Below are 12,136 nucleotides of genomic sequence, written 5' to 3' on the forward strand. Positions count from 1 at the left end.
AGCAAAGTGATTAATGAGTTAGTTGCAGGATGACGCATTACGAAACGAGTAAAGACACTTGCCGGTAGCGAGATTGAACTAGGTATGAAGATACCGACGATCGAATCTCGGGCAAGTAACATACCGATGGCAAAGGGAATAACGTATGTTGTCATAACGTTTGACTGATAAAGATCTTCGTCGAATATGTGGGAGCCAATATGAGCATCCAGGCTCCTCTATTGGTTATTGACCGGAGAGGTATCTCGGTCATGTCTACATAGTTCTCGAACCCGTAGGTTCCGCACGCTTAACGTTCAATGACAATTTTATATTATATGAGTTAAGCGATTTGATGACCGAATGTTGTTCGGAGTCCCGGATGAGATCATGGACATGATGAGGAGTCTCGAAATGGTCGAGAGGTAAAGATTGATATATAGGACAATAGTATTCCGACACCAAAAGTGTTCCGGAGGGTACCGGGTACATATCGGGTCACTGGAAGGGGTTTCGGGCACCCCCGGTAAAGATATGAGCCTAATGGGCCAAGAGGGAAAACTCAGCAGCCAGCAGGGGCTGTTGCGCCCCCATATGGGTTGAACTAGAGGAGGAAGGAAAGAGGGGAAGAGAGAAGGAAGGGGAGGGATTTGGCCTCCCCCTTCCTTCCCTCCTCTCACCTCCTTCCTTCCCCTCCGTAAAATATGGTAAGGGGGGGGGGGATTGGACTAGGGCCCCAAGTAGGATTCCTCCTTTTGGGATTTATTGTGCTTTGCCCCCAGCCAAACCTATTTTTTTTTTGTTGTTGTTGCCCGTGAACATTGAGCTTGTGGATTGGTGGTATGCTTTATAATATAAAGCGGGAGAAAACCCTATTACGTGATGAAGTAGGATTCCTCCTACTTGGGGTGCCCCAAGACTGTTCCCCTCCCCTCCCACCTATATATACGTGGGGAGGGGGAGCCTAGAATACACATCAACTATTATTAGCCGTGTGCGGCCCCCCATCCACAGTTTACGCCTTCGGTCATATTCTCGTAGTGCTTAGGCGAAGTCCTGTGCGGATCACTTCATCATCACCATCGCCACGCCGTCATGCTGACGGAACTCATCTACTTCCTCGACGCTCTGCTGCATCAAGAGTTTGAGGGACGTCATCGAGTTGAACGTGTGCAGAACTCGGAGGTGTCGTACGTTCGGTGCTTGATCGATCGGAACGAGAAGAAGTTTGACTATATCAACCGTGTTGTCAAACGCTTCCGCTTTCGGTCCATGAGGGTACGTAGACACACTCTCCCCCTCTCGTTGCTATGCATCTCCTAGATAGATGTTGCGTGCGCGCATGAATTTTTTTAAATTGCATGCTACGTACGCCAACACTAGTCTGTTATTAGTGGAAAAATGTAAGATTTTATTTTCAAAATTTACCGGACTATTATCTCTAAGCATAGAGTTGTGTGAAAATGTTCACTTTTTGTGCGCAATCTTTTTTTTTTGAGTAACTTTTGTGTGCAAATGTAGCAGTGCTTTCAATGGTCGAAATGCTTGAAGAAAAAAGACGGCCCAATAGAGCGATGGTGCGCAGTGAGTGGGCTACCAGCAAAAGAAGAATTGCATTCATAAAAAAACAGAAGAATTACAGTTTCTCAAAAAAAAAAAAACAGAAGAATTTTACAAATCGAACCGTGGAGGCCTTCCGTTCGCCCGTCTTCTTCCCCTCTGATTTCGCCATGGACAGCACCGCCCCGAACTCTTCCTCCTCCGCCGCCGCAACCGCCGCCGCCGTAGCGGCTGCGGCCGCTTCCGGTAACGGCCTACAAGGGGGCGACCGTCCCGAGGACCCGTCGAAGCAGAACCTGGCGCAGGTCACGGCATCGATCCAGAGGACCCTGGGCCTGCTCCACCAGCTCAACCTCAACGTCTCCTCCTTCAGCTCCGCGTCCCAGCTCCCCCTCCTCCAGCGCCTGTGAGCTCCCTCGCCTCCCCGTACCCCCGCATCACACTTCCCCCGCGACCACGTTTTCCTCCCGCGGCTTTTCCGCGTGCGCGGATCCCTTAGGGTTTGGTCTTGTCTGGCGATGCAGGAACGCGCTGGTGGCGGAGCTCGACACGATGCAGAAGCTCGCCGAGGAGTGCAACATCCAGGTGCCCATGGAGGTCGTCAAGTGAGATCGATTAGTCTCGCCTCTTGCCCCGTTGCCCCTTTGCCGTTGTTGACCCTCTCGCCTGAACTGTGTCTTTCCGATTGGTGCTTGTGCTGTTAGTTTGATCGATGACGGGAAGAACCCCGATGAGTTCACAAGGGACGTGCTCAACAGCTGCATCGCCAAGAACCAGATCACCAAGGGCAAGACCGATGCTTTCAAGGTATGGATGGCTTAAACTGTTGTTCAAAATGTGCCAAAATTTCGCTATTAACCAAACATGCCCATAGATATATGCTCGATACAGTTTGTAGCATGGTACAGTACAATGGATCAAAACCAGTGATAAAGTTTGCCGGTCTATTTTTAGGGGAACTTTTGATGAAATCTTCAATTGGTACTGCTGTTCGTGTAGAAAAGAATGCTGAGCTTTTTATCACATTTCATATCTTTCCATATAGTGGCATCCTAACCACAAATCAAGCAAATGCATGTTGTCCTTCATTAATTTGGCCTTCATTTATGTGATTTAGTTACACCGCAGGAACTTTCAAGAAAAATGAAATCACTCCCTCTCCATCCACTTAAATTGGTTATGGTATACAGACTAGCCCATCAGTTGGTAACGATACTTTTCATTATCAAAGTTTTCCCTGTTGTTACTCCCTTTGACTGTAATCCCTAATTAAATTTAGGTGAAATGTGGTGCCAGTGTTTGTTGTACTGCTCATGTAGATTCCTGTCTCTGTATTATTTAGCTGGATAAGAATGGATAGATGGCAATTTTGTATCCAGTATCTCTGTATCTGTATAGCATTTATTGAAGCGATGGCCGTAAGGCCCACCTTTTTGTTTAGGGCTCGTTATGATCAATCAGTGTCGCAAATAGATGGGAATTCATTTTCGAAGCTTTTCCTGGTGTTACTCCCAATTGACTGTCGGGCCTAATTAAATTTAGGTGAAATGTGGGGCCTGTGTTTGTAGGTACTGCCCATGCAGATTCCTGTCTCTGTATTATCTAGCTGTATAAGAATGGATAGATGCGATTTTGTATCCATTTTTGAATGGACATATAGCTGCCGGCCCTAATCTAATTGATTGGAATGACATAATAATATCATGAATCTGTTTGTTTCAGAGTCTGAGGAAGCATCTTCTAGAGGAGCTTGAAGAAGCTTTTCCTGAAGACATCGAAGCATACAGGCAGATACGTGCTACTTCTGCCGCTGTAAGTATAAATATGCCTGCGTTTGTAAGATAGCCATGTCTTTATTAAAAAATTTGTTGAACACAAATCTGCCAACGGGACAGGAACAATGTGAATCATAGTTGACTACATTAGTAAGGAGATTGAACAATGTGGTTTCATGTTTCTGTTGTCACAATGCTCAGTTCATCGTCTTTCAGCCTTCTGGAAGTGTTAGCTTAAGTTGGTGAGACTAAAACCATGATATATATGTGTTTGGTAACTTGGTTAGAATCTTCCACTTAAACACCGATCTTGGTTTTAAGAATTAATTTATCTGAGGACATCATTTGTTTTGTGTTAGTAATGCATTGTTTGTAAATCTTGACTAGCTATGGCTCTGTGCCACTATTTTTGACTTCAAGACTGGGCTGTCCATTGGACCTAAATGTTTATTTATTCTCTATCTGTATTTTACTGCATTAGTTTCTTAATAACTCACTTTTTGTCCAGGAATCAAAGCGGTTGGCTCAGTCGCAAAATGTTTTGCCTAATGGAGATTCCAGTGTGAAAGCTGAGCACTGACATAAGGACCCAAGACGCGAAGAGCAAGAAGCTCTCTAGCTCTCCTATGCTTACAGTGTGAGGAAGGCCCTGGGAACAAACAACTGATACTATATCCCCTTGTACGCACTGGCCTTTTATAGGAGGGATCAATAGTACATCTGTATATTATTGTCGCAATAATATATTCAACTTCCCATTTGTTGTAGTCAATGCTACTCAGCTAGATTTGCCGTGTTTTTGTCTATCTATGTAGCCATCATCAGCCAGAATTGGTAATTAGGGTACCTCTTTATAAATGGGTTATGGTGCTACTTGCAGTCGAGTAGTAAGTTAATCTGCTGATGAGCTCATCATCGTGTATTGGTTTCATAATAATCATTCCTCATCATGGGCCTACTGGCAAGTGCTGTGTAGTCTATTCAAATACTAATCCTGTGGGCTGTTGCCCCTAGAGTGACTCGAGAAGATTGGATAGGTTGCCTCTTGGAGATAGTTGGCTTTGTTTCGAATAGTTTAACTGAAAATGGCCGTCACTATGATAAGTTGTGTGGTGGTTGATTTCCTTTTGGAGGTCATCTAGGTGAAGTGATTAGAGAGGGAACTTCCATGTGTGCATGCCGGTTGCCAGTACTAAGAACAGAGAGCACATTTGTTAACGACAATCTTTGATGAGCCCTTGAGATGTGTACTTCACAGTGACAACCATGAAACGGGCAATTTGAGCAAAATTTCTGGACATCATATACCCCATTTCTTTTAACGGGGAAAGGCGCCCAAGGCGCAAAATTCATTCAACTCATAGATAGAAAGAAGAGGGATTACGGGGGAAGGCATGTTCCTGTGAGCTGAACCGAAACAGCTAAAGACAGGTTCTAAAGATCTAATTACAACCTCATGAGCTACACTGTAAGCAGATATGAAACATCTACGACTGAAGATTGTCGGTGGACCTGTAGTAATCCGCAAGAGTTGTTCGGATCGTCCAAGGAGTGGTATCGGCCACAACATTTCTAGCAGCCGCTGCCTTAGCAAAGAGAAAGGATGCCCGTAAGAAACGTTGGCTGGACGACCTGCAAGAGTTGTGCCACTTTGGCTGCAAGGAGAGAAGGGCTTGTGCTTCTGCCTTGAGAGGTGGTCGGAGCAGAGGCTTGAATCTATTTGAAACTTTGAATGCTCCTTTGATTCTGCATAAAATTGAGGTAAACTCCAATGCCCGTGGCTGTGCTTCCATTCGACAAGCTTGGTTTCTTTTTTTGAACATTTGAAAGAGGCGTGAGAGTAAATTTTAGCTCCTGCAATGAGGCATCACATTGTTGTTCCCTGCATTGTGAGATTGATTGTTTTTTTTTTGCGGGTGTGAGATTGATTGTTATCATTACAATCATCGAGAGAGATTTGCTGAGTGATGTTGAAGTCTGCCATGGCAGCGTGCCCGATTCGGAAAAAATTAGCAGCGTGCCCACAGTAGTGTTATGGTATGGCGCTGACTCATACTAGACAGTGCATGTGTATCGAGCCATGGAATAAATATCACCGCGTGTCGCGGGTGCCTCAAACCAGTCTCAAGCACCCGAGCGGGCGGACCGGTTACTGGCCAGTCATAAAAAACCAACCCATCTGGATGCCTCAAATCGGTCTCAAACGCTCGGGTTGTTCGGTGCTCCTCATATCGAGCTCAAATATAAGGCGGATATGGTGCGACCCAGGCAGCCTAGGTGCGTCCACCAGGTCGGCGCTGGCAGGCCTGGCCCACCAACGACCGCATCACTGTCCCACAAAAACCCCCAATTTGGCTCCTCGCTCGGAACCCTAACTCATTCACTCTCCGCTCCGTCCTCTCCTCTCCCCTCTATGATTCTAATCCAATCCGACGCAATGTCGTGCTCCGGCAGCCACTCCGACTCCGACCTCGACGTCGACGAGGAGCTGGCCCTCTGCATTGCCTTGGAGCGGGCCAAGGTGGACACCGGGTGCAGCTCCAGATCTGCAGCGTTGCCGCAGCTCCCGAGTCAGCGCAGCGCGGTAGCAGGAGCTGGCCCCTCCCGGCCCACGCACAGCTTCGTCAGGGCAGCGCAGTCCACTCCGCCCCCGCGCCGTCCCCTTCCCCCGTCGATCGCTGCTCTGTGCGGGTAGCGGTGGGTGCTAGTGCCCACGTTGCCGGCCTACACACGCACTTCGGAATCGAGGCGCGCGTCGTCCGCCGTGAGAGGCGGCGGGCAAGGGATCTGGACGCCGCTGCCGCGGTATGCCGACGGAGCCTGACGAGGACGAGAACTCCTCGCTTGGGTCTACCGCCGATCGTTCACGGCGGCGGAGACGGATGCTCGCCGCCTACGGTGGAAGAACGCAAAGGCGCTCCAACTTACCATAGAGCTGTCAGAGCGCGAGAGGAAGGAGGTAGCGGCCGAGGCGGCTCGGCTCGCCAAGTTGAAGCGACAGCAGGATAGGGCCGTCCGTCGGATGAAGGGGCTGATCGTCCTCTCCGACTTCGACTTCGACGATGGAGACGACCACAGCGCCACCTCTGACGATGACGACCAAGATCCTCCACCAGCCACGGACGCCTACAGCTGCGCTGGTGACCGGTGGGGAAAAGCTCGGCGAGGAAGTGGTGAAGACGCTCCTCCGTCTATGTTTATTAGCGTTTTTTAGTTGTTGAACTTAAGAAGTTGTCTGACGATGAACTCCGATAATCTTTTGGATGATGTATAGTTCGTTTATGAGCATTTGGTTGTCCGTTTGATGCAGATTTCGTTTTGCGTTGTCTGATCATGTAGGGCGTGTTTGGTTGCCCGCATGCAGCCCAACCAGGCCCGCGCGGGATGTGCGCGGCCTGTTTGGTTGCCTGGGCTGCATGCGGTTTGTGGCCCGCACAGACCTTAAAGCAGTCGCAGCCTGGCCCGACGAAAACTGTCGAATCGGCAGTTTCTCGCGAGCCTAGCTCGGCGCGGCCACACGTGCGAGGGGACGTCTCATAACTCGCCCCCACTCTCCTGTCACCGCCCAGTCGCACTGTTCCCACCCCTCCCTCTCTCCCTCACCGCCCCTCCCTCTCTCCCTCACCGCCCCTCCCTCTTCTCTCTTCCGATGGCTCCGCCTCGCCCACCACCGCGCCGCCCTTTGACCCCCGTTGACCAGCGCATCGCCAGCATCCAGGAGCGCTGGCTGGCCGGGCTCCAGAACTCGGGTCGGGACCTGGTGAGGGAGTCGTGGATTAGGGGGTGTCCGGATGGCCGGACTATGACCTTTGGACGGACTACTGAACTATGAAGATACAAGATTGAAGACTTCGTCCCGTGTCCGGATAGGACTTTCCTTGGCTTGGAAGGCAAGCTTGGCGATATGATATGTAAATCTCCTCCCATTGTAACCGACTCTGTGTAACCCTAGCCCTCTCCGGTGTCTATATAAACCGGAGAGTTTTAGTCCATAGGACGAACAACAATCATACCATAGGCTAGCTTCTAGGGTTTAGCCTCTCTGATCTCGTGGTAGATCAACTCTTGTACTACCCATATCATCAATATTAATCAAGCAGGAGTAGGGTTTTACCTCCATCGAGAGGGCCCGAACCTGGGTAAAAACATCGTGTCCCTTGTCTCCTATTACCATCCGCCTAGACGCACAGTTCGGGACCCCCTACCCGAGATCCGTCGGTTTTGACACCGACATTGGTGCTTTCATTGAGAATTCGTCTGTGTCGTCACCTTTAGGCCCGATGGCTTCTTCGATCATCAACCACGACGCGGTCCAGGGTGAGACTTTTCTCCCCGGACAGATCTTCGTGTTCGTCGGCTTCGCACTGCGGGCCAATTCGCTTGGCCATCTGGAGCAGATCGAGAGCTACGCTCCTGGCCATCAGGTCAGATTTGGAAGTTTGAACTACATGGCCGACATCCGTGGGGACTTAATCTTCGATGGATTCGAGCCACGACCGAGCGCGCCGCACTGTCACGATGGGCATGATCTAGCTCTGCCGCCGGACAGCGCCCAGAGCGCCGCTCAGGTGCCCGCTCCGACCCTTAGCTCGGAGCCGACCGCGCCAGTCGGGGACGGACGGTTGGATGCCGCCCCGGGAGCTGCAATTTCTACGGCGATCGAGCCGAACACCAGCTTAGTCCTTTGTGAGGCTTGTGACTCCAAGGTGCCGGACTCCTTTCCGGACTCCGAATCTTCCGCACCCCTTCCGATCGAACCCAATTGGTCTCCGATCATGGAGTTCACCGCCGCGGACGTCTTTCAGCAGCCGCCCTTTGGCGACATCCTGAATTCACTAAAGTCCCTCTCTTTGTCAGGAGAGCCCTGGTCGGACTATGGTCAGCAAGGTTGGGATGCGGACGACGAAGAAATTCGAAACCCACCCACCACCCACTTCGTAGCCACTGTCGACGTTTTAACCGACATGCTCGACTTCGACTCCGAAGACATCGACGGTATGGACGCCGATGAAGGAGACGACCAAGAACCAACACCTATAGGGCACTGGAAAGCCACCTCGTCATATGACATATACATGGTGGACACCCCAAAAGCAGAGAATGGCGATGAAAAAATGGAGGATGACCCCTCCAAGAAACAACCTAAGCGCCAGCGTCAGCGGCGCCGCTCTAAATCCCGCCAAGCAAAAACGGCGAGTCCGGCACTGGAGATAACAACACCCCGAACAGTCCCCTCCAGTAGGATTCAACGCAGGAGGACGGAGAAGCCAGCCCTCATGAGAGAGCGGCATACAGGAAGGTCGAGGACGATTATATGCCTCCCTCCGAAGACGAGGCAAGCCTCGACAACGACGAATTTTTCATGCCAGAGGATCCCATCGAACAAGAGCATTTCAAACGTAGGCTTATGGCCACGGCAAGCAGCCTCAAGAAAAAACAGCAGCAGCTTAGAGCTGACCAAGATTTGCTGGCCGACAGATGGACTGAAGTCCTGGCGGCCGAAGAGTACAAACTCGAACGCCCCTCCAAGAGCTACCCAAAGCGCATGCTGCTACCCCAACTAGAGGAGGAAGCAACTAAACCTACATCACCAGCGTATGATGCGGCCGATCGGCCACCTCGTGGCTGCGACAGAGAGGCCTTTCGGCCCTCAACTCAAGCCGCACCCCGGTGCCGCTAAAAAAATACCAGAGCACGGGGAAACGCACCAGACCTGCGAGACATATTGGAGGATAAGGCAAGGCAAACAAGATCAATCTACGGATCGCGTGGGTGCCCCACGTCACATGACGATAACCATCACGCCGGATATGACAAATACGGCCAGGCCGAACACAACAGACAAGGCTCATCCGAGCTACGTCGTGATATAGCCCAGTACAGAGGCGCCGCACACCCACTATGCTTCATAGACGAAGTAATGGATCATCAAATCCCCGAGGGTTTCAAACCCGTAAACATCGAATCATACGATGGCACAACAGATCCTACGGTATGGATCGAGGATTATCTCCTTCATATCCACATGGCCCGTGGTGATGATCTACACGCCATCAAATACCTCCCGCTCAAGCTTAAAGGACCAGCTCGACATTGGCTTAACAGCCTGCCGACAGAGCCAATTAGTTGCTGGGAGGACCTGGAATCCGCATTCCTTGACAACTTCCAGGGCACTTATGTGCGACCACCAGACGCCGATGACCTAAGCCACATAATTCAATAGCCAGAGGAATCGTCCAGACAATTCTGGACGCGGTTCCTAACCAAGAAAAATCAAATAGTCGACTGTCCAGATGCAGAGGCTCTTGCAGCCTTCAGGCACAACATCCGAGACGAATGGCTTGCCCGGCACCTAGGACAGGAAAAGCCGAAATCTATGGCAGCCCTCACGACACTCATGACCCGCTTTTGCGCGGGAGAAGACAGGTGGCTAGCTCGTAGCAATAACATGACCAAGAGCCCTGGTAACTCAGATACCAAGGACAACAATGGCAGGTCGCGTCGTAACAAGCACAAGCGCCGCATTAACGACGATAATACTGAGGATACGACAGTTAATGCCGGATTCAGAGGCTCTAAACCCGGTCAGCGGAAGAAGCCATTCAAAAGAAATCCTCCGGGCCCATCCAGTTTAGACCGGATACTCGATCGCTCGTGCCAGATACACGGCACCCCCGAACAACCAGCCAATCACACCAACAGGGATTGTTGGGTGTTCAAGCAGGCAGGCAAGTTAAGTGCCGAAAACAGAGACAAGGGGCTGCATAGCGATGACGAGGAGGAGCCCCGGCCGCCGAACAATAGAGGACAGAAGGGCTTCCCCCCACAAGTGCGGACGGTGAACATGATATACGCAACCCATATCCCCAAAAGGGAACGGAAGTGTGCTCTCAAGGACGTCTATGCATTGGAGCCAGTCGCCCCAAAGTTCAACCCATGGTCCTCCTGCCCGATCACTTTTGATCGAAGGGACCACCCCACTAGCATTCGTCACGGCGGATTCGCCTCATTAGTCCTAGACCCAATCATTAATGGATTTCACCTCACTAGAGTCCTCATGGACGGCGGCAGCAACCTGAACCTGCTTTATCAGGATACAGTGCGAAAAATGGGTATAGACCCCTCGAGGATTAAACCCACAAAGACGACCTTTAAAGGCGTCATACCAGGTGTAGAAGCCAGCTGTACAGGTTCAGTTACACTCGAAGTGGTCTTCGGATCCCCGGATAATTTTCGAAGTGAAGAGTTAATCTTTGACATAGTCCCGTTCTGCAGTGGCTATCACGCCCTACTCGGACGAACCGCATTCGCAAAATTTAATGCGGTGCCACACTATGCATATCTCAAGCTCAAGATGCCAGGCCCTCACGGAGTCATTACGGTCAACGGAAACACCAAACGCTCTCTCCGAACAGAGGAGCACACGGCGGCCCTAGCGGCGGAAGTACAAAGTAGCCTCTCAAGGCAATTCTCCAATCTGGCTGTTAAACGTCCGGACAACGTCAAGCGCGCCCGAAGTAACCTACAACAAAACCGGCTGGCACGTCCCGAGCAAGCATAGCAGTGCGGCCCCAACCCCAGCCCTCGCGAGATTGCGATAGCAGTACCATGCGTACATAACTACGCTCTGGAAATACCATGGGCATAAGGGGAGGGGCACAACCACGGCACGCCCAGAATGCGGCTCAACCGCACTAGGGGCTCCCGATTTTGCCATTTCTTCTTTCTTTTTATATACTTTCAGGACTCCACTATTCGGAAGGCCTGTCCGGCAATACAATCGCCGAACACACTATACAACAGCCAAGGAGAAAACAAGCCACGTCAAATGTCCAGGTGGTCTCTATAATGAGCTAAATACCTGTCTTACTTAAAGTCTCGCAGCTTGCCCCTGGAGGGGGACATGTCAAATAATCCCATCTCTTGCACATTGCACTATTTGTATCGTCCTGCTCTCATAGCAGCCCCTTTTAATAAACAGTACATAGCTCTTGTCTATTATTGTATTCATTTATTTTTATAAATATGTTCAGTCATGACATTATGCAACTGTACACTTTGGTACGGCCAATACACCAGGGGCTTAAGTACCCCATAATACGGTGTGAAAAGACCGAACACTCTCATGAGTGCGGCACCCCGAACTTATAGCACTATATGCATCGGCTCCGAATCATGTCTTGGGTCAATAGTTGGGTTTGCCCGGTGTAACGCCCCGGTTTCGATGCGCCAGGTGTCTGCCAGTTATTCGCCGTTGTTGCCATGTCATTTGCTTGCATGTTGCATTTTGTCATGTCATCATGTGCATTGCATTGCATACGTGTTCGTCTCATGCATCCGAGCATTTTCCCCGTTGTCCGTTTTGCAATCCGGCACACCTATGCCCTCCGGCGTTCCCCTTTTGTCTCTCGTTGTGAGCGGGTGATTAAACTTTCTCGGAATGGCCTGAGGTTTTCCAAGCGGCCTTGGTATAGCACCGGTAGACCGCCTGTCAAGTTTCGTGCCATTTGGAGGTCGTTTGATACTCCAACGGTTAACCGCGTAGCCCGAAACCCCCCCTTCTCTTTGCAGCCCAACACCCTTCCAAAGTGGCCCAAAACCCATCTAACCCCCCTCCATACTCTCGGTCGTTCGATCATGATCGCGTGGCCGAAAACCGCTCCTCATTTGGACTCTCCTAGCTCCCAGAAACTATAAATATGTGTCCCCCCGGAATTTTCGCGGATGAATTCTCCCCCAAACCCTAGATCTCATCTCTCTCCGCGCCGGACACGTCCGCCCCCGGCCGGACGCGTCCGCCGCCGCCCCCGCGCCCAATCCGC

General features: G+C 50.8%; 1 protein-coding gene across 1 annotated transcript; it reads left to right on the plus strand.

Annotated features, from left to right (window-relative positions):
- Nucleotides 1-1,647: 1,647 nt before the first annotated feature.
- LOC119311242 (mediator of RNA polymerase II transcription subunit 10b-like) lies at nt 1,648-4,264 on the plus strand. Its single transcript, XM_037586881.1, has 5 exons — nt 1,648-1,945; nt 2,064-2,144; nt 2,244-2,346; nt 3,262-3,351; nt 3,823-4,264. The coding sequence occupies exons 1-5, from the start codon at nt 1,710-1,712 to the stop codon at nt 3,892-3,894; spliced, it is 582 nt and encodes a 193-aa protein (XP_037442778.1). The 5' UTR covers nt 1,648-1,709; the 3' UTR covers nt 3,895-4,264.
- The last annotated feature ends 7,872 nt before the right edge of the window (nt 4,265-12,136 follow it).

This window comes from Triticum dicoccoides, chromosome 5B (assembly GCF_002162155.2).
Source record: "Triticum dicoccoides isolate Atlit2015 ecotype Zavitan chromosome 5B, WEW_v2.0, whole genome shotgun sequence".
NCBI classification, from domain to species: Eukaryota; Viridiplantae; Streptophyta; class Magnoliopsida; order Poales; family Poaceae; genus Triticum; species Triticum dicoccoides.